The sequence below is a fragment of the Mesoplodon bidens genome (genome assembly GCF_964165515.1).
Source record: "Mesoplodon bidens genome assembly, chromosome: 1".
Lineage (NCBI taxonomy): Eukaryota > Metazoa > Chordata > Mammalia > Artiodactyla > Ziphiidae > Mesoplodon > Mesoplodon bidens.
This window is the reverse complement of record NC_138176.1, coordinates 203542745-203565425: the sequence shown is the minus strand read 5'-3', so window position 1 is coordinate 203565425 and position 22681 is coordinate 203542745. Positions and strand designations below refer to the sequence as shown.

The following is a 22681-nucleotide window of genomic DNA, read 5'->3' as shown; positions in this document are numbered from 1 at the left end:
TTGGCCAAAGCACAAATGAATGAGTCATGGACAGACCTAAGCTAGAACTGGCGGCTGCCGGCACACTGGGGAACATCTGGGCCTGCGTACCCAGGAGTTTCAGTGCCTGAGGTGTCCTGGAAACACGCTCCCATGCCACACAGAGACATACGCGACGTTGGTCACACAAGGGCAGTGCTAAGAAGTGCTAAGAAGGAGAAATCCACAGAAAGCACAGTAGCCTCAGAAGCAGCAAACGCAATAGGAAACTATTAGATGTGCTCACGGAGGAAAAACAGAAATCCTTTAAGATGGTCACGGAGGGCTTTATACCACCGCTCCGTGGCACGGACAAAATTCCCCCAAAAATGAACCCAGGTACCGTGCAACTTTGCCAGCCAGAGACCGAGTGTAGAAAGGGCCACTTCACCGTTGGCAGGGCAGACTCGAGGCACACGTTCAAAGCGAAGATCTCGGTCCTTGCGCGTCCCCTACGTGCCCACCTTCTCCCACCTTTCCTTCCCTCCCTCACTCTTTTTAATCCTTCCTACTGCTAAATCCTTTGGTCTGGGCAATGCTGTTGACCTGCACTGGCAGACCTGCCCACTGCCCCCGGAAGCATGCTCTCTGGGGAGGTGACCTTTTCCCAAGCTCCCTCCCCCAAGACCACAGGGGTTACTCGGGGCTGGCCTTCCTGTGGGCCCAGCCATTACAGGCTGCCCAAAACAGGGTCCCTCTGTCACTGACGTCCCCTCCATGCCTAGCAGCTCCCCAGGTCACAGCTCTCAATAAACACATATAGAAAACAAGCTCACTCTCTTCTTCCCACTCATTAAAACTAAACCCAACTGGCTCATAAGTAAGATTGAGAACACACCTACCAATGAGAAAATTAAAGAGAGGGAGGCTCCCTCCCACAGAACCTTTCCATTCAACGAGGCACTCTTCCGCAGCTGCTGCGCCGTTTATAATGAACAGGCAAGCTTAACCAGCAACAGAAATTTCTGGACTCCGCTGCAATTTACACTAGAGCCTGGCTCGTTCCAAATTTCGATTGCAAGCACCGGCTGGATCGCGTGGTCGAGCCCGAGAGCCTTCCTGGAACATCGCTGGCTGGAGTCGCTCGCTGTCACTCGGCCTTGCCTCCCGGGAGGGAGCAGCTGTGGGCAGATGTGGGCTGGCCGCCCACCCTGCGCCAGGGGCTCTGGTAGGGGGGTCGGCTGGAAGGATGGCAGATGGCACTCAGGCGTATTCACCACGCTGCCATCCGCAGATCTCTGCTATAGCTGGCCTGCAAGGGCTTCGGCTTCCTTTTTCACCTGCCACCCCAGGTCCCATCCTCTGGCCCCAGGTCTTAGGACCAAGGTGAGCCCTGAGGCACCTCTGGGCGGCTGGCCCTACTGGGAGGCGGCCCAACAAACAGCAGGGTCACAGAGAAAACAGACAGGAGGGTGGGAGGACAGCGGCCTTCAAGGCTACAGGTAGCCTTGGGGCGACTTCTTTACCATCTGAATCTCCTTCTTCAAGAGCTACAGAACAGGGGCTTCCCTGGTGGCGCAGTGGTTGAGAGTCCGCCTGCCGATCAGGGGACGCGGGTTCGTGCCCCGGTCCGGGAAGATCCCACATGCCGCGGAGCGGCTAGGCCTGTGAGCCATGGCCACTGAGCCTGCGCGTCCGGAGCCTGTGCTCCGCAACGGGAGAGGCCACGGCAGTGAGAGGCCCGCGTACAGCAAAAAAAAAAAAAAAAAAAAAGAGCTACAGAACAGTGGGGAGTCACCTTTTCCAGGGAAGGAGCTGAGGTTCTCGGAAATACAGAGTCAGAGGGGGAGGGAACGCCTCCTCCACCAGGTGTGTCTGACTCCAGAGTCCCCCCACCCTTGGTGTCTCAGCAGGCGTTACCACAAAGATCTCCTGGTCCCCAAAACATTCCCTTCAAAGGCTGGCCAGGGTGGGTACAAGTCCTCCAGGATCACCGGTGTAAAGCGGGCCTTACGGGTCTCTTAAAGTGGGTCTTGAATGTAGACATTCCCCTCAGACAGGAGCACGCCTTGGGCTGGGACCTGCCATCAACCCCCCTGCAGGCATCAGCTGTGAGATACTGCGCTCAGCTGGGGAACAGGGCATGCGTAGGAGCGCCATGCAAGACACAAGCGAGTTTTTACAGGAGGCGAAAAAAGACCTCGGTTTTTTCCAATATGAAAAATATTCTTTAAAGTCAAAAACCTTCCTGCCACTTCCATAATAGCTATATATTATAATTTCGTATTATATTCATTGGTTAAACACATAATGATTAGGATTTACTAACTCGATTAATGAACTGGTGGCACCGTGAATTGAGTTTTTATTTCAGTGAACAACAGGATCTACTTACGTTTGAAAACACGTAGTATGAGGTGCGTTGTACACAGAAAGGTGTACATACACGTGTGGCCCGTGCTACAGACCCCTTCCTAGAACTCCGCAGAGTCCAGGGCCCACAGCTTAGGAGCCCCTGGCTAGAACACTGGGCACTGCTCCAGGTGGGCAGGCCTGTGGCGGCGGCTTCTCAAGGAGGCTCTAATGAGGGAACCAGGAGGCAAAGAATGGAGAAGGAGCCCACAAATCGTGCTTCACATACTTCACAATTTATCCTTAAGACCAGCCCTGCAGCCCTTTATCCAAGGGTCAACATAAAAATTAATGATTACAAGTTAATACTGATACATGCTACGGGAGAGAGTAACTATGAGAAAAGAGGGAGGCAGGCACAGGGGGAAAAAAAAAAAAAGCTCACCCTAATGCTAAACTGACTTTCCTAAAAGAACACAAAAGAATAAAATTATCTAGACAAAAACCAGCAAGGCTGTTTTTCCATGAAGCTTTGGCCTCTTGACGTGATTTGGACTGAACAAAAGAGACAGCAAGTGACAAAGAAAGCGGCACATGCTAGTGTGAAAAATACTACACAGTCACAATTTAAGACCCTACCTCATCATTTCTCACCAAAAGGAGAGCCTCCCTGAAAGGTCAGCACTTGGTGAGGAAACCTTCGGCCAGCCTTCCCAGCCCTCAGCCGGCCTCGCCCCGGCATCGAGGCTGCCTAGGTGCACTCACCTGGCTTGTTTCCTTCCCTCTCGTGGCCCAGCTGCCCCTTGGTGTTCAAACCGCACGTGTAAACTTCCCCATCCTCCAGCAGGAACACGGAGTGGTTTCCTCCGCAGGCCACTTCCTTGACGCTTCTGTCGGATACAAATCCACACACCTGTGGTTCGGCCACAATCCCTTGCAGGTTAGCGCGGATCCCAGGTTGGCCCAGAGACCAATATCCCCAACATAACATCGTTCTTGTCCTTCAGGGAGTCATGTAGCCTAGAAGAGAGCTTTGTAAGAAAAATAAATAAATAATAAGGTGTGGGGGAATCAGAAAAAAAAAAATCACTTTAAGGAATAAATGTAATCAATTTTAAAGAAGCCCTCCCCTTAAAATTCTTCAGATACCTTGCATCTCAAAATAAAACATATTAATATTGCTGAAGGTAGCTATAATAATAATGCTATTTTTGTGTTTTAGTAAGAGTTTTAAAAATGTCTAAATAAATTTTGTGTAAAGGACCAGTGAACACAGACCGAATGTGGTTTTCAGATCACTGATGAAGAACTGAGTACAGGAGACTTGCTGAAACAATGTCTGCAAACCATGATGGCAGTAACTGTTTTGAAACTACCCTCATGACTTCAGCTTGTCCTCTCTTGTTGCACCTTTCCTTTGAGTTTTCTGGTTTTTGGTTTTTTTAAACTAACTAATTTTGAACTAACTCCTTTAGGTAGCCAACTGTTAACTTGCATAGTAGTAATTCACGACTCAAAACAAAAATGAGAAACGGGAAAAAAATGCCATTCCCTCTTACACATCCTTCAGGATCTGGGTCAAGCTTCGGTTCCTACCTGAGAGCCTCTGGGGACCATTCCAGCACCAGTCAGCCTGCATCCCTCTGACACATCTACTGTACAGCCTTGATTGGAAACTTTCTCTGTCTCTCATGACTTAACTCCTCAGCCAAATTTTAATTGCTTCAGGCAGAGACCACAGCACAACATATACCTCTCTGATTTAGCAGGTGCCCAGTCAACCTCTGGCTGATTGACTACAGCTGACTACCCCGAAGTTTCACTACCATTTAAAAATTCATGCTTCCTTTTCGTACAAACAACAACTAAAAATAGAACTACCATATGACCCAGCAATCCCACTACTGGGCATATACCCTGAGAAAATGATAATTCGAAAAGATACATGCACCACAATGTTCACTGCAGCACTATTTACAACAGCCAGGACATGGAAGCAACCTAAGTGTCCATCGACAGATGAATGGATAAAGAAGATGTGGCACATATATACAATGGAATATTACTCAGCCGTAAAAAGGAACAAAACTGAGTTATTTGTAATGAGGTGGATGGACCTAGAATCTGTCATACAGAGTGAAGTGAGTCAGAAAGAGAAAAACAAATACCATATGCTAATGCACACATATGGAATTTTAAAAAGCAGTACTGATGAACCTAATGGCAGGGCAGGAATAAAAATGCAGATGTAGAGACCGGATTTGAGGGCACAGGGTGGGAAGGGAAAGCTGCAGTGAAGTGAGAGAGAGGTATGGACATATATACACTACTAAATGTAAAACAGATAGCTAGTGGGAAGCAGCCGCATAGCACAGGGAGATCAGCTCGGTGCTTTGTGACCACCTAGAGGGGTGGGATAGGGAGGGTGGGAGGGAGACGCAAGAGGGAGGGGATGTGGGGGTGTATATATACATATGGCTGATTCACTTTGTTGTACAGCAGAAACTGACACACCATTGTAAAGCATTTATATTCCAATAAAGAATGTGAAAAAAAAATGTTATTCTGAGTTATATGCAATCATGGGAAGGAAGGGAGGAGAGATAAGATGCAAACTAGGGATAGGGTGGGGGGGCGGGGGGCGAGAGGACAGACATTTAAAAAGAGCAGCAAGATCACAGTCTAGTCATAATTGAATTTTCCCAATTTGCTCAGCTGCTGTATCTGTACTAATTCCTTTCTTCATTTTTAATGTTTCACGAGTTTGTCTTTTCTCTCCTACCAATAATTACATCGACATCACAGGGCTTACTACACCGCAGTCACTGTACTAATAAGCATTTTATATCATTATCTCATTTCATCTTAACAACTCTGTACCCTAAGCACTATTTTTAGCCTCATTTTCAGATAAAGCAAGGCTCAGAGAGATTAAGAAGCATGCTCAAGGTCACAGAGTTGGAACGAACACAACCAGGCAAGGAATCTAGGCCTGAAGCCAATGTGCATGCTCTCATCCACTGGGCTACACTGCCACCCAAGTAGATTTATACATCACCTACAAGAGCAAGAACACACACCAAAAAAACGTATGGAATGATGTAGTCAGTATACAACACAAGATGTCTTAGAAACTTGAAAATAAAGTTGCCCTCAGAGAGTGAAAGTAGTCAGAATTAAGAGATAAAGGATGAGATTAGGCAGCTGAAGCATTAAGCCATCCCCTTAACCAGACAAATACAATGTGTCTAAAAATATGGTATTAAGATCTGGACTTCCCTGGTGGTGCAGTGGTTAAGAATCCGCCTGCCAATGCAGGGGACACGGGTTCGAGCTCTGGTCCGGGAAGATCCCACACACCGCAGAACAACTAAGCCTGTGCGTCACAACTACTGAGCCTGTGCTCTAGACCCCACGGGCCACAACTACTGAGACCACGAGCCACAACTACTTAGCCTGTGCTCTAGAGCCCGCGAGCCACAACTACTGAGCCCATGAGCCACAACTACTGAGCCCACGAGCCACAATTACTGAGCCTGTGCTCTAGAGCCCATGAGCCACAACTACTGAGCCCACGTGCCACAAGTACTGAAGCCAATGCGCCTAGAGCCCGTGCTCCACAACAAGAGAAGCCACTGCAATGAGGAGCCCGCGCACCGCAACTAGAGAAAGCCCGTGTGCAGCAACGAAGACCCAACGCGGCCAAAAATATAATTTTTTTAAAAAAAGGCCTTTGGGACACAAAGCCTCACTTTAGACAGGACAAAGTATTTCTTTAAAAAAATAAAAATAAAAGAAGCTATGATTTTATGCCTACATATGCAAAGGTCTATAAACGATGCTGACACCAGCTTTATTCATACTAAACAAAAACGGCAACAACCCAAATGTCCATCAACATGGGCACTACTCATCAATAAAATACAATGGAACACTATTCATCAATTAAAAAGGGCCACAACTGAAATGCACTTCATGTAAGAGAAAGCTGCAACCCAATATGGTACGACCTTTCTGAAGAATGAAGGTTAGTTTAAAATAAATTCCTCCAAGGTGTTAGGGACTGCCCTTTTGTCTAATCTCTCTCCTCAAGTCCCTCTTTATCTGGTAACAAACCCTACGCCCTCCTGCACAAAGGTGAGCGTGACCCTGGCCAAGCCACTCAGAGAAGGCCACCCCTAAGCCACTGTGATTGGTGCAGGGAGAGGGCCAGAGTCCTCCGGCATTAAGTCCCATGGAGCTCTGATGGAAGACCGCCTCTTGCCTCTGAAGGTAACTGTAGCTGCTGGAAGCTACCTTCCCTGTCGCACAGAGAATACCTGTAAGACATTGGGAAGCTACCAGCCAGAAAGGTTCAAAGACAGGAGACAGAAAGAGTCCCACTGATGCTGACTGAGCCTTGGACCCCCTCTTGCCTAGGGCCAGCACCCCGACCTTCATTCTTCCTGAGTACAGCTGTGTTTCATTACTCATGGATTCCATACTTGTGAATTTGCCTACTCACCAAGATTTATTTGTAACCTCAAAGTCAATACTCGGAGCCTTTTTGCAGTCATTCCCAGACATGTGCAGGAAAGTGAAAAATTTGAGCCACTCTCTGTGCACATTCCCAGCTGAAGTCAAACAAGACGACGCTCTACCTTCTTGTCTCAACTCGCACACTGTAAGCGAGTGATCTTTTTGACTCTACTTGGTGCCACAGTTTTCATACTTTTATATGATTTTGCTGTTTAAAATGCCCCCCAAGCATAGAGCTGAAGCACCGTCTAGTGTTCCTAAGTACACGAAGGGTGTGATGTGCCGCACAAAGAAAATACATGTGATAGATGAGTTTCGTTCATGCGTGAGTTCCAGTGCGGTTGGCTGTGAGTTCAATGCTAATGCAAAAAAGAGGAAATTCACTCATCAGTACATGTGGCCGCTCTGGAAAGTGCTAAAGTAACATCTATAGTGCATAATGAAGCTACAGAAGAGATAGAAAAGCAACTGAATATCTGGGGATTCATGAAATGATGCCTGATTATAGCGTGTAGTAGACAGCACTGTTGTGAGGCTGAAAGCCAAAGAAATTTACTGTGACGTTACCCAGGGTCAGGAAAATGTTAAAAAAAACTCTTCCTGACTAGTGTTTCATTATAAAGAAATATTATATAGAGTTAATCATTTGTAAGAAATAGGCATCAAATAAGGTGTCCAAAAAGAAACACACTTTTTTCTAGATTTTTTTTTTTTCCTTTGGCTGCACCGCAAGGCTTGAAGGATCTTAGTTCCCTGACCACGGATTGAACCTGGGCAGTGAAAGCATGGAGTCCTAACCACTGGACCACCAGGAGATTCCCCCCAGAAACACACTTAAACATATATGAAACAAGGTTACGTACTGATCTGTTGACCAGAGGCTCTTGGCAGGAACCTAACTAACCCTGTGTTTCCCCGGGAGCAATGACTCAGTCTTTATTAATCTGGTGTTCTCAGCCACTTCATAGAACTTAACTACCACGAAAAATGAGAATCACCTCTATGCAGTCTAATAAGTCCCTTCTTTGTTTGCTTAAGAATGAATGTCTGAATTGGATTTGTCACTCGAAATTTGAAAAAAACTCCTGATAATATTCACATTACGCTATTAATAATAACAGCAGGTAAGACTTCATTTGAGCTTATGCCGAGTCTGGCACTTTTCTATGTGGTTCACAGATATTAAACCATTTAATCTTCTACGAGGTAGGTACTGCTATCATCAACTCAAATTTGTAGACGAAGAAAGTGAAGACAAAACAAAAGAGAATGAAGAAAAAGAAAGTGAGACAGAAAGTGTTGAAGTGACTTGACTAAATCACACAACGAGGTAGTGGCAGAGCTTGGATTTAAGCCCAGAGAGTGTGCTCTGGACCAGTATGCTATACAGTAAGGAGTCTAGAAAACGGACGGCCAAACAGTCAGCACTTCCCAATATCTCCAGCTCTGTCCAGAGAGAAAGGGTACCATAACCAGTCAAGCTGCCTATTTGATCTGCTAAGTAATTATTGCCCAATAATGGAGATGGGGAGATCAGACTCCATAACCTTAATCATTAAATTTACCCAGCCACTTGCCCTGCTTAGATTCCATGATTAATAAGCAATCTTAAATTACTTGGTTTCCAAGGCAGATACTACTACGGGGAAAGAATATTGTGACCAGCTATCCAAAGCATCCCAGCCTTCTTGGCATTTCTACTTCTCATTGTTAATTTGGCATCCTGGATCTATCGGTTTCTTGTAAGTCTGTTTAACATGATTCAGTCCTTGAGCGTCAGCTGAACTCTGGATGCTCTGGCCAACTGCAAGCCTGCATAAGCAGCCTGAGGTACGGCCTCATCCCTGATTGACTAGTAGAAGCCATTTATGAAAAGAGATAAATAGGGGTATTGTTAAAATCCTGCCCACCTGAATCATAGTAATGCAATCTTCAAGTAGTCAAATGAAAACTACTTATTCAAAAGATGCAGACATAGAGAAGGGACTTGAGGACACAGGGAGGGGGAAGGGTAAACTGGGACGAAGTGAGAGAGTGGCATGGACATATATACACTACCAAATGTAAAATAGATAGCTAGTGGGAAGCAGCCGCATAGCACAGGGAGATCAGCTTGGTGCTCTGTGACCACCTAGAGGGGTGGGATAGGGAGGGTGGGAGGGAGGGAGACGCAAGAGGGAGGAGATATGGGGACATATGTATATGTACAGCTGATTCACTTTGTTATAAAGCAGAAACTAACACAACATTGTAAAGCAATTATACTCCAATAAAGGTGTTTAAAAAAAAAGAAAACTACTTATTCAGAGGTCACTAAATAGCAACCACAGAGAAGATGTATTCTTATCAAAGAATTATTAACCCTAATTGGAGATATGGTCTAGCTCATCATAGCGCCCTGCCAAAACTAGAGCAGGAGGCACTAAAAGCATCTAGCTTTCAGGAGAGAAGTTCAGTGCGCTGAAGAGGAGTCAGATATTAATTTAGCTTTCACTTAAAGTACACTCTGGTGGAACCCCCGAATGTAGGAGCTGTTGGTGTCCATGAATTGAAAGGTCTATCTTTGGCAATGTTCTTCATCACTGCGCATTTTGATCTCCTGGGTCCTCTCACCCATTTTTCCTCACTCACCGTCTCTCCCTTGCTTCTAGAGGAGTAGAATCTTTCACTTCCCTTCAAAACACACAATTATAAAAGGTGCTACAGAAGAATACAGGACTACACACAAGCTCAGCACCCGCACCAGCCACCTTGGCTGTCCCGGGCCACTTCAGTCGGGCACCTCCATTTCCTGCCTCTTATCTCCCCATCGCAAAACAAAAGGAAGAAAGATGGACCTTCCGTTCCTTCCCTCCGTGTCACATCTCACACTTTTCCCAGTCCTTCTCCTCATCTATTTTTGGTAAAAGACTCAGGATAGTGTTAGCAGGGCTTAAGCGTCAAAAGGACCAAAGTTCAAACCCCAAATTAACCACGTGCTAGCTGTGAAACCTTGGGGAAGATATTTAAACACTCTACGCCTGTTTCCTGTCCCTAAAGGGGCAAGAAGAGCAACAGGGCAGTTGTGAGGATTAGTGACAGGATGCGAGTGACGAGTGCTCAGCGTGGGGCCCGGCACTCAGTGCAGGTGGCCAGTCACTGTCAGCTGTTGCAGCACCTGCTCTAGGTGCAGGACTCTGCTCTGGGTCCTCAGCACGCAGGGAAGTTCCCCAGCGGGCTGGGGTGTGACTCCCTTCTTCCTGTGCTTAGCGTCTGCTGTTCCGCCAGATCTGCACTAGGGCAAGGCAGCGCTACCCTGGCCGGCATAACTTACACTAGGAAAGTCAAGGTTGCAAGGACAAAGTTTTTTGTATGTATTTTCTTTTAAATTCTGGGGAGGCCAAGGGTGGGGGTGGGTAGATAAATCTCCTTTTATCAGTCCTAGAGAGCTGAATGCTAAAAGACAAGCTGCAATTCCTAAACTTTGTCTTACTAATCAGACTGTGCAAACATCAGTCTAACAGCTGATTCTTATTTCTTTGAAAGTCACTAAAACCTAAATAACACTCAGGCAGGACTTCTAATCTCATTTATGATAGGGATAAGCTTTGTTTCGAATAAGCTCAGAAGCCTTTACCTAAATGGTATACAGGGAAGGGAGGGTCTTTTCCAACAGCAGGAAAAGGGAATGTCCCAGGCTTCAGTGTTCTGCAGGCGCTCCCCAAATCCAAGCTTTGAATAAATCTGGAGCCAAAACTCCAATGCAGAATTAACTCCAGTAACAAAGAAGATTTATTCTAATGACATACTTTATTGCCAAAAGTTTCCTACCACAGGCAGAAACGGCACACAAGGCAGAGAGAAGTTTTCAACAGCGTGAATCCACTCCTTGCTGGTTTCTCTCTCTCTTTCACTTCAGCTGGACTTTGGTCCTCTGACCCTTTTAGCCAACACAGGAAACATTCCTACCCCTCCCCTGATGATCCCTGCACAGGTGGGGCCTTCTTTACTACCTGCTGTTGGGCTTTGTACAACTAGAAGAATGAGCTTTCCATTGTCTGCATAAGGTGCCGTCTGCCTTCAGAAAAAGACACTTGACCAGACTGGCAAGAATTAAAAAGTCTGACAGTGCCAAGTCAAGGATATAAAGCAACCAGGACTCTGACCCACAGCTGGTGGGAGTGTAAGTTGGCAGAGCCACTTTGGAAAACAAGTGGGCATTAATTCTAGTGAAGATGTAAATACCCCACGACACAGTAATTCCATTCCTAGGTACATGACCAGCACTGTGCAACTTATCAAGTATCTACAGTGCTCCTTCGCTACGCTGAGAACTGGAGATACAAAGATGAGTAAAACCTGGAAACTGAGAACTTTGTGATGGAAATGTTACATACCTGTACTGTCCAATATGGTGGTCACAAGCGACATGTGGCTACTGAGCCCCTGAAAGGTGTTTAATGGGACTGAGGAACTGACATTTTAATTTCATTTCATTTTAATTATTTTCATATAATCATAGTCACATATGGCTAGGGGCTATCCTACTGTACAATGCAGCAAGCAACTCATGAATATATGCCCCAAGGTATATGCACAAGAACATTCATTTCAGGATTATCTGAAATACATAAAACAGAGACAACCCAAATGTCCATCTGTAAGAAAAGGGATAAGCTGCAACACATGCATAAAATAGAACGCTGTACAGCAGTGGAAGAGAAATGAATTCCATCTACAAACATCAGTGCAGCTAAATCTTAAAAATGGTGCTGAGGAGGGGAAAAAGTCACAGAAGAATTCAGAATGTGATGCATCTTTACAAAGTCCAAACACAAGTATAACAAGTATTTGGAGATAAAAACATTAGTGGTGCTAAAGCTATGAAGAAAAGCAAAAACATGATCCATACAAAGACTGAGAGAGATCTGTGTATATGTGACAATGAAGGGTACCTTCTGGAAGGAGCACAAAGGGAGCTTCAGTAGCATGGCTGATGTGCTGCCTCTGTCCTTTTATGGTCATTTGTAGAACATATATTACACATACTGTTTTATGCTTTCAGATACTTCACAGTCTTTTAAAAAATGAAAAGTACTATTGAGGTAAGATCACTGCTTCTTGCATCTCACCCACCAATTCCCCATCCATGAGCAGACTGAGAGCTTCTCCATGTAGGGAACCAGGTTTTACTCATCTGTGTATCTCCTGTCCCCAACCTAACAAAGGAGCGCCGTAGATGCTTCATAAGTGCCTAGAAAACTGAACCCTAATCTGAGAAAACCAGATCTCCCACAATCTAAAGTTGTTACCAGTTTTGTTTGCCAGGTTCCGTTAGATACACAGTCCCTAAGCAGCAACAAAAAAAACAACAATGTATTTCCTCAATGCTAGCACTGAGGAACGGAAGCTCCATGAAGGAAGGACTGAGCCGCTTTGTTCATTTCTCTACCCCTAGAGACTAGACTAGTGTCTGGCACAAGGGAGGGCTCAACAGATACTTGTTGAATGAAGAAAAAGTAATAGTTACTATTACTGCAAGCCTACTGTGTGTCTGAATCTGTGCTAAAAACTTTAGATTATTTCATTTGCCCTTTACTGTAATCTCAAAGACTTAACAAGGTTAAGTCACTTGACCAAGAGCATGTAAATAAGTACTAGCTGTGGTAAATAAGTACTAGCTGTGGTGGAAACTTACTTAAATGGCAAAGGCAGGATTCAAATCTCATCTCCCAGACTCCAAAGTCCATGCTCTTCAACATGATGTTATACCACCACTTAAATAAAACAAAGCCGAGCTGTACTCCTTCTCCAATTTTAAAAACAAATGTTAAAAGAAGAATGTTGCACATAGTAAGTGAGCTCACATTAGCTGAATCACTGGCGATGTTCATGGGCAACTAGAGCTGGAACCAACCTGTGTAAGCCAGAGACAGGAGGGATGCGTGAGGCCATCTCCACAGAGTTAGCCAGGCTTTCCTCCACATTCGCCAGAACTTAGAGTGAGTCTAGTCCACTTACTGGCTCACACACAGAAACACACGCCCCTGACACCAGCTAGTGCTGTTTCTAAATGTAGTAAACGTCTAAAGGGGGCAGAGTTATATCATCAAAGGGGTCATCTTATTAAAGAGACCTTAAAAATCCATTTGATCCAACCTCCAGGCAAGAGACTGACATTCCTAACCTCATTTCAATGGCAGCTGAAGTTAACTTTGGTCCTCTGAGAAGTAATTGGTTGAATCCAAGACCAGAAACTAGGTCTCCTACTTCCTGGGCTCACTTTGTTCTCTTTACTCCGTCACAGCTGAAAGAAGTCAGTAAGGATTTGTTCAGGTCCCTCTCTAGGCAGCTACACTAATCCGAGTCCTTTACGTAGATTATCCTGTTTAATCTTCTTATCTATTCTGTGAGTTAGATATTATCCCCAGGTACAAGATGAGGAAACTGAGGTTCAGAGAAATTAAGTCACTCACCACAGGTCACACACTTGGCATCTGTACTTAAGCCAGAATGGTTCCACCTCACCCTGCAGATCTGCAAGTTAAAGAAAAAACAATTAACAGTATAGAATGATACAAAGTGCTTTCACGTTATTGAAAACAAAACGAAAAGCAAACTTCTGAAAATAAGAGTCTCTTTAAATTATGCAAGCTGGAATATTCCCCCAACATTGTAGCTCAGGACTGGAGTTTAGTTAAACACCAGTAAGATAACCACTGACCAACTATGAAGATGTCACCTCTAAATGTGAAGTTAGAGTCAACTGGGCAGTCAGCTCAGTTGGTTAGAGCATGACGCTAAAAGTGAACTTAGAGACGCACCTTTAAAAATTCCTAGCGTTTGTAGTCGATGTAAAAATAAAAATAAAGTTATTTTACAACCTCCCGTTTAGGTTTTAAAAGATGCATTTTTGAAAAGTAATTCGTTTTCCTCCATTTTTCCAGGTACCACACACATTATAGCTTATTTTGCTACAGCTGTTTTGAAGTCTTTCTCGACTTTCCTTCCTTCTCATCACCACATCCTCTTTCATGCAAAACAAGATGGGACTATCTGACAGGCATATGAAGTCTCTCAAAAGAAAAAGTATAGTACTGCATGATTCTAAGATACTAGCATCATAATTTTATTTCTATATAATGTAAGAAACCTTCCATTTGGAGACTATTACTTCTATTTCTGAGACTGCAGCACAACTATCTTGTGTCTCCAGTAGTGGTACAACGCTCATTATGTAGTTTTTTAAGTTTTTAATTATTATGCAAATCTTAAGAACTTTAAATCTGTTACTCAGAATGAAATGCTTTAACCAATGGCTCCAACCACACACATTCTGGAATCTGTTTCTTTTTTCAAAAATAAAATCCCAACTACTAACTGAAAGAGTAAAACTGCCTGCTAACCAACTGTTTCTTTTTGTCATGCCAAGGGAGTTCTGCCAAAGAGGTTTCAAGTCTTCCTCCTTGATTCCTGCATCCTTTCTCCAGAAGGTTCCTAGCCGCCACGAGGTCAACGATGCGTATGTAATTCATCGGTTTTGCTTTAAAAGGGCGTTAAGTACACTACTCTCCTTTTCTGGTTTATAATGCCACCCCCTACCCCCCAGGGTAAAGGGAAGTAGGAAAAGAGAGAGCTACACAGTAATCTGCTACTAAAACAAGACAGCATCTCTCTCCAGAGTCACCGCATTTAAAAAGGGTGTTAATCCTCATTTTATTTCACTTTTCTTTCTCCTCAGTCTGGAGTTAAAAAAGCAGCTCACTCGATGTTATCAAATCATCAGATGAAATGTTCTAGAAATAGCCTCCTATTTGTGGAAAGAGTCAGGAGACACAAAAATGGAAGAGAGCGCTTGAACCGTCTTTCCTAAAGCATTCCGTGCGTAATGAATGCAAAAGCAAAATCCTGGAAGGCTTAGCTCTGTATTTAAGGTACTTCCAAATGGGGCTAATTAAAAAGCTAAAGTAAAACGGAATCAGAAAACAACCAGAAACGCTGATATACCAAAGGCAAAGTTCAAATACACATATTCCGGAGCCCGGGGCGCATACCCCGAATCAGTGCACAGCTGCTTTCGGTGCGGTCTCTACAGCCCTCCCCAGCTCGTCTGTTTCAGGTTACACAGGCTAGTCTCGGTCGGCTGCCCGGTGCGCCCACTCCACACATTCGCAGATGACTCAAAGCGCCACCTGCCCCCGCACGCCCCAGTTCCTGACACCCCCGCGCCCATCCACGCACTTACGTGTCCGCACACACACACACACACGCACACACACGTGTCCGCACACACCCTCGCCCCGGCTCCGCCCAGGAGGCGGACTCCGAGCAGGCAAACCGAGCCCCGCCTCGGTCAGGTGGGTGGCGCTGTCACCGCGGCCGCCGAGTCCCTCGTGTCCCCAGCGCCAACTCCTCGCGGCCGCCGGGGTTCCCCCAAGTGCAGAGGCCTCGGCGGCTCCCACTGCGCGGGGCAGAGTCTGCGCCCCTCACCGCAGCGGTGTCGCCGAAGCCCCGGAATTTAAATAGGGGCGGGCGGGGAGGAAGGGGAGGATCCTCTTTTTGACTTTCGGCGTCACAGTTCCTCCCAATCCGCAGGCAGCTGAGTCGGGGTGGGGGGCGCTCCCGTCTCTGGAGCGGCTTCCGGCCTCCCCGGGCGCTAAGGCTCTGTAGGTCAGAGGGAGCGCCCCGAGGACGCCGGGGAGGCGCACGCGCCCGCGCCCCGAAGGCAGTGCAGGCGCCGCGCCCAGACCTCCGCGCGCGCCCTGCCCCGGGCTGTCGCGGGAGGCGCCCCGCAGCTGCAGCCGCAGCCGCCCCTCCGGGAGCCGCGCGCGGACCACCGTGCCGCGCGGAACGCGGCTGACGCTCGGCCGCGGCTCCGCGGTGCCCTCCTTCCTGGGACCCGCCCCCCTCGCCCCGCGCACCTCGGCGGCCGCTGAACCGCCGCGCGGGATTCCGACGGTGACGGCTCCACCGACCCGGCTCGGGGTTTATCCGATTTCGGCGTCACAATAATAAGGAAGTTTCCCCGCAGGCCTGCGGGCGGCGGAATGTGCCGGGTGAAGGATGGCGCGCACGGCCAATGGGCGCCCTTCTGGGGCGGGCCCGCACCTCCGGCGGCCGCGGCGGAGCCCGAGGCGGGGCGGCGGGGCCCGAGGCGGGGCGGCGGGGCCCGAGGCGGGGCGGCGAGGTCCGCGGGCGGGAGGCGGGGAGAGGCCCAGGCCCGGGAGGGCGGAGGGGGCGGGCCGAGCTGAGGGCACCGGCGGGCCTGGCGAGGGGACGGCGGGGCAGGTGTGTGTCGGACAAGAGCCGACTGCAGGATGCAGAGCATCCGCGCCGGAGCCGGACTGCTTTTCACTGGCGGGCAGGGGAACGAGACGCATCCGCGGTTGGCTTTCCCGGTTCTGAGCTCTCAGTCTTATTAAATTTGTGCAGAGGTGACCAAAAGCCTTGGGCACGGCGGGGAAAACCTAGAGGGGGGCAATTGAGGCGGAGTTCTTAAGCGTCGTATTCCATCCATGGTGGAGGAGTCTTGTTCCACTCGCCTTTGGAGGACTGGAGGAAGCGCCGAGCCGAACGCCGGGCTGCGCGGGAGGAGAAGCGGGAAGGAGGTCGGCGCTTTCCTGGGAACCTCGTGGAGAGCTGGGGTGGAAGAGGAGAGCGGCGCCGCGGTAGCGACGGCGGGCTTGGGGAAGACTGGAGCGCGGTGGCGGGGGGAGCGCCAGTCTTCTCGTCTGAAAGACATCCTGTGGCCTGAAGCCCAGTAACGGAGAAGTTTGTCCTCGTACACTTTCCCTGGCACTGAATCTCAGCGCTTCCTTCTGGCCCTCCCCGAGGTTACAGGGCTTTCCGAGTTCCCCTGGTCCATGTCTGATGCAGATAATCTTGTGAAGAAAACATTCTCACGCAGGTGACCTCCTGAGTCTACCCCACCGCACCGCCGCTTCTCCTCTGAAATTTGCAACACAGAAGCAGAATGCTAAGAAAGCACTACTTTAACCCAAAGGAATGACTTTACTCGGGGAAGAATGTCTGTAACCGGCCATTTGAGCCGGGAAGGTCCTTCGAGGCCAGATTCTTCCCAAGGAGGTCCGAATCAGGTCAGGTCAGGTCTGCAGTTATCTTCTCTGAGAATGTAACAGATTGATCAAGCAGAAAAGAAGTTTGGGGGAGTAGTATATCCTAGGGACGGGGCACTGTTGGCTGGCATATGTATTCTCAGTGACATAAGCAGGTTGTCAAACGCTCCTGAGACGAGAAGAAAGCAAAATCTCAGTTACCAGGTAACTGACGGACATCTAAAATGATTCCAACCTTTGAAGTCTGAATCACACTGGACCCTTTAGAAATTCTGTTTTTTAGAGATTCTATTTTCATGTGTCGTCAATTTGTATTTTCATTTGTAATCAGTCAGCATTTAGGTCAATATCTCTGGCCCATGGCTCAGGTGTTTTTCATATGAAATGTTGTCTTGAGGAAAAACTTGCTTATCAAAGACTTAAGTCTGGAGTTGAGATAGGAGTGATGTCTAAATTACAAACTGAGGTACTCCAAGCGTCCTTACCAAATAGCCAGAAACCTGGGAACTTACTCCTATGCAGAACAATCAGTGAAGATACACAGTACTTCATTTTATTTTCTTCATTGAACCAACATAAAACGGCAGTTTCCTCAGCAAGCATGTCCTGCTCCATTTACCAAAATGGCTTTAAATGGCCCCAGCAATAATCATAATAGCAGGTATTGAAACTGGCTTGAAGAGGCCATGGTTTACTTTTTTCTTTCCATTTCTATAGCTGTCTTCCATCCATTTCTTTCTGACTTCCACATGTTCCCTAACAAATACACTGTATATTGAGCATCTGCTATAATACCAAGCCCTGTGGATACATTGGTGAGCAAAACGGTGCAGTCCCTGTTACCTCGGAGGGGGAGGCAAACATTAAGCAAACACCATACCAAGGGTTAGATAGTGGCTAATCATGAGAAATTTTATAAAAGAAAAACATTCATGTTAAAAATAAAATATTTAACCCCAACAAGAACTGTAAACAAAATTGAGCTCCAATTAATGCTATGTATGCTGAAGTATTTAGGAGGAAGTATCTGATGTCAGCAACTTATTTTGAAACGTATATTTTAAAAGATGGATTGGGGCTTCCCTGGTGGCGCAGTGGTTGAGAGTCCGCCTGCCGATGCAGGGGGCACGGGTTTGTGCCCCGGTCCGGGAAGATCCCACATGCCGCAGAGCGGCTGGGCCCGTGAGCCATGGCCACTGAGCCTGCGCGTCCGGAGCCTGTGCTCCGCAACGGGAGGGGCTACAGCGGTGAGAGGCCCGCGTACCGCAAAAAAAAAAAAAAAAAGGTGGATTGAAGGATGGATGAAGCGATGGATAGATATGTGATAAATCCAGTACAGCAAAATGTTAAGTATAGGTTCTATGTGGTGGGTAGATGGTGTTCACTGTACCTTACTTCTTACTTTTCTGTGTGTTTGAAAAGTTTACATTAAAAAATGTTAGAAAACCCAAAATAAGCAAACAAATAAATAAACAGTGATAAATTCTAACCCTAACCCTTGACAGGCAGAAGGGATCCCGTGGTCGTGGTCCAGCACTGGGGAGACGAGGAATCCCTAGCGACAGGGGCTGATGCCCAGGGCTGCTGCACCTCCAGCCGAGCAGACGGCGATGTGCTCCATTCTTCACACCTCCCTTCTTGAAATGCATACGCCTGTTTTTGAACTGAAAGAAATTCAGTGCAGTAGGAATACTGTTTAATAATTATTGTTCTCTGTGTTTACCTACTTGCACGGCAGACAAACGTCACTTGGTAAATTTACACAGGGACAGACTTCTGGTATCAGATTAAACATGTGGGAAAAAGGGGAATTCCCTGGCGGCCCAGTGGTTAGGACTCGGCAGCTTTCACTGCAGTGACCCGGGCTCAATCCCTGGTCAGGGAACTAAGACCCTGCAAGCCCCACGATGCAGTCAAAAAAAAACAGGGAAAAAGCCAAGTCAGCCACAACATTTTGTCTTACAGGCATACTTTTGAAGAATAGGTGTCTTCATCTCTAGGAAGGGAAAGCTCTGATTATTTAACAGGTAATGGGTATGCACCCTGTAAAGCTACACAATCACAACAGTGTTTCTTGGTTCCCCCTGGGCCCCCAACAAATTACTCATTTTGTCAGTCAAGTCAATACTCAAGGGGAAAATTGGTTGTAAAACATTTTCCACATTTTTTGGGTTGCTTCATACACTTTATCTGAGAGGCCTATATATTCCCAGGATAAACTATCTAAACTTATTGAAAACCGCCCTGTAATACACAGCATTAATTTGTTAATGTGAAAAATAACTTGGAAGAAAGATATGGTAAATCAATATTGCCATCAATCAAATAATCATTAAGTATTTATTGAAGGTCTTCTACATGTAGAGTTGCTGGACAAGAAGCATCATTCCTGACCATAAAGATCTTACAGCCATTGTGACTATTCCTTTGTTTTTCTTGAAACTATTCATAGTTTAAGTTTGCACTGGTTTTTCTTTTCTTATTTACCACCTCATTTGGATGAGACACAAGCACCTTACCTTAAATATAAGAAACTCACTAGCGTCATATAGGTTGAAATTAACTAACATTAACAAGATTGGATGGTTGAGCATTTCCTAAGAAAGTTTTTAGGGCAAGCTTTAGTTTGTCCCGGAAGATTGCATGAAATAGAGCCTTGTAGCAATGCATAGTTGATGTTGCAATGAGTGTGGTGTGTTAATACAACATCTTCCTTAATCCTAGCAAAGGCATCTGCAGTATGTTGCCTGATTTCTCCCTCTCATTTTTAGTAAGTAAATCTAAACTTTTAGCACCCTCCAGAAGAAATAAGTAATCAAGGGGGTTCTGTCTGTAGTTGATATATACTATAACAATGTAATTTACTTAATGTGTATCTGTAAAAAAATGAAACAGTATTGTTTGTGTTTCCAAATTTTACGGCTCCCCTTTATATAAAGGGGAACATAACTGTTATTTAACTTTCTATTGGCCTTTGGCATTTTGTTTTCATCCTACATGTAGGTCAAAGCTCAGTGAAATCAGCCATTATATTTACTTTCAAGTTGTGGACCAACAAACTGTTCTTGCCTTATACTTATAAGATACTATAGTATCTTATCTTGTAGATACTATAGCTGATTCTGTTTCCCTTTTTCCAATGGCTTTTGAAAGCTTAGAGCAAAATGTATGTCCCATCTGTACAGAATCTTATTGCATGCGTTTTGAGAAGTAACCTCATTTCAAGGTTCATTTTAACTTTGCTATGTCATTTTCCCATTGTACTCATTTTCTTACCTAATTAAAAAAAACAACCTGCTTTTCTCTTTACAAATGGAATAAATATACACTATATAAGATGTTTATAATGCATATAAGAAAAAAGAAAATAAAAACGATCTGGCCTTTCACCACCCATTTTTAGTTCTTAATATTCTGTCATTTCTCCATGCATGTATGCGCATTTCTGAAAGTGGTTCATTTTATACCTAATATTTAACACCATGTTTTCTGAAGTTAACAATATATTAAACATCTTCAATAGATTTAAATACTATTTTACAACAGCATTTTAAACAATTGCAAATATCCACAAAATAGATATACTATAACTTAACCAGTCTCCTGCTTATTGCATGTTTAAATTATTTTCAGTCCTTTGCCATTATAAACAATAGTGAAACACAGCCATACATGGTGAACATAGCTAAATGTTTGCCTTCACTCTTGATTATTTCCTTAAGATAAATTCCTAAAAGTGGAATTGCTAGGTTAGGTAGAAGGCAGACTCTTTAAGGCTTTGTCGTGTATTGCCAATTCTTCCTAACAAACGATAACACTAGCTAAATACACACACAATGTCTAAGTGGCCTCTGCTCAATCCCCTCACCAGTAATGAGGTCGTTTTGTTTTGGTTTACATTTTTTCTTTTTTTACTGTATTAATTTTGTAAGCCACCTTAGGTATCAACTAGAACATGTGGGATATAAATAAAACAAAAAAAATCTTCTAGTAAAATCTTAAAATTAGCTTAGCTAAGAATGTTAAAATTACCTTAAAATTAGCTTAGCTAAGTTGTTTCTAAATATTCATATCAAAAATTACCTACATGCATAAAAATGTATTATTAGAGTTGTTGGTCCTTTGCTGAAATTCCGTTTGATGTCATGTGATTCCCACAGTCCTTCCACACATTTGCCAAAAATAAAAGATTCCAAAAAGGAAGTCTTGTACAGACTCACACCGTTGTTAATCATTTTCATCTTCAGTACACATGCACAAGCCAATGACAATGAGTTGATGGTTCAGCAAGTTTCACAGAAAACTGAAAAGCAGACAGAGTGTCAGAATTTGTGTTATCCAGCAATGGTGGCCAGAGAAGGCATTTCACTGTCCATTTCTGAAAAAGAAAACTTAGTGTACTGATTTATAACGTCCATTGTGGTCCGATCACCTTTGCCATTAATCACCTTGTTATGGGTAGCAGTATGTCCCAGGCATTATCAAAGAAATTGTCCGTACAGGCCAACCATCAGGTAGGCACGTACTTTGAGTTCTTTTGTTGCCTTTAGGGGTAGATTTGTACTATTCCATCCAAGTTCTTATCTGGTTCCCTTTTTAATTAACTGGATAAAATTTCAAGGTAAGTGTATACCTGTTAGGCTAGAACCAAACAAAATGTCCTGCCCTGTACCTGGAGTGAAACGTATACCCTGGGTCTTATTAACATTATGTTCTGATGAAATGTACTGATGTTTCTGAGGGTAAATGTTAGGGGGTGTAGTGGATTAAATAGTTTCCCTCCAAAATTCATGTCTACCTAAAACTTCAGAATGTGAACGTATTTGGAATAGGGTCTTTACAGATGTAAACAGTTTCATTAAGATGAGGTCATGCTGGATTAGGAAGGCCCTAAATCCAACAACTGGTGTCCCTATAAGAAGGCGATGTGAACACACAGAGACACACAGGTAAAACCTTGTGAAGATGGAGATAAGAGACTGTAGTGATGTATCTACAAGCCAAGGAATGCCAAGTAACCACCAGAAGTGAGAAAAGAGGCATAGAGAAAAGATGCTCCCTCAGAGCTTCCAGGAGGAACCAACTGCTAACACCTTGATTTCAAACTTCAGCCTCCAAAAGTGAGATATTATCAATACATTACTGTTGTTTTCAGCCATCCAGTTTGTGGTACAAAGGTAAGTATGTTGCTACAAAAAGCATCTATAACAGGCTTTTAATGTAGTCTAGCTATGGCATCTTGTCACCAGGATGACTGCCAGGACTGACTGACTGACCTGGCATCTTAGACCCGAGTTCCCTCCCTCTGAGAGTTCCATGTGTGTTCTTCCCAAAGTGCCAACTCAATCAAAAAGAATGACATTTCGGGCTTCCCTGGTGGCGCAGTGGTTGAGAGTCCGCCTGCCGATGCAGGGGACACGGGTTCATGCCCCGGTCAGGGAAGATCCCACATGCCGCAGAGCGGCTGGGCCCGTGAGCCATGGCCGCTGAGCCTGTGCGTCCGGAGCCTGTGCTCCGCAGCGGGAGAGGCCACAACAGTGAGAGGCCCGCGTACAGCAAAAAAAAAAAAAAAAGAATGACATTTCCAAACTAACAAAGTCTATTTTTTTTTTTAAGAAGATGTTGTGGGTAAGAGTTTATTAATTAATTTATTTATTTTGCTGTGTTGGGTCTTTGTTTCTGTGCGAGGGCTTTCTCTAGTTGTGGCAAGCAGGGGCTACTCTTCATCGCGGTGCAAAGGCCTCTCACTATCGCGGCCTCTCTTGTTGCGGAGCACAGGCTCCAGACGCGCAGGCTCA

At 45.5% G+C, this 22681-nt stretch overlaps 1 protein-coding gene across 6 annotated transcripts in view; it reads right to left on the bottom strand.

The window, feature by feature from the left end:
- Nucleotides 1-16028, bottom strand: part of HERC3 (HECT and RLD domain containing E3 ubiquitin protein ligase 3) — a 141772-nt gene extending 125744 nt beyond the window's left edge. For 4 of the 6 annotated variants that reach the window (XM_081232871.1, XM_081232875.1, XM_081232874.1 and 1 more), the window contains exons 1-3: nt 15729-16028; nt 13284-13344; nt 3076-3341 (exon numbers count right to left, since the gene is read on the bottom strand). In XM_081232871.1, the coding sequence (XP_081088997.1) occupies nt 3076-3301 (226 nt within the window). In that variant the 5' untranslated portion in view covers nt 3302-3341; nt 13284-13344; nt 15729-16028. Of the gene's footprint in view, nt 1-3075; nt 3342-13283; nt 13345-14861; nt 14970-15052; nt 15313-15728 lie in introns of those variants that run through there. The other 2 variants (XM_081232873.1, XM_081232872.1) reach the window with 2 other exon arrangements.
- Between the last annotated feature and the right edge of the window lie 6653 nt (nt 16029-22681).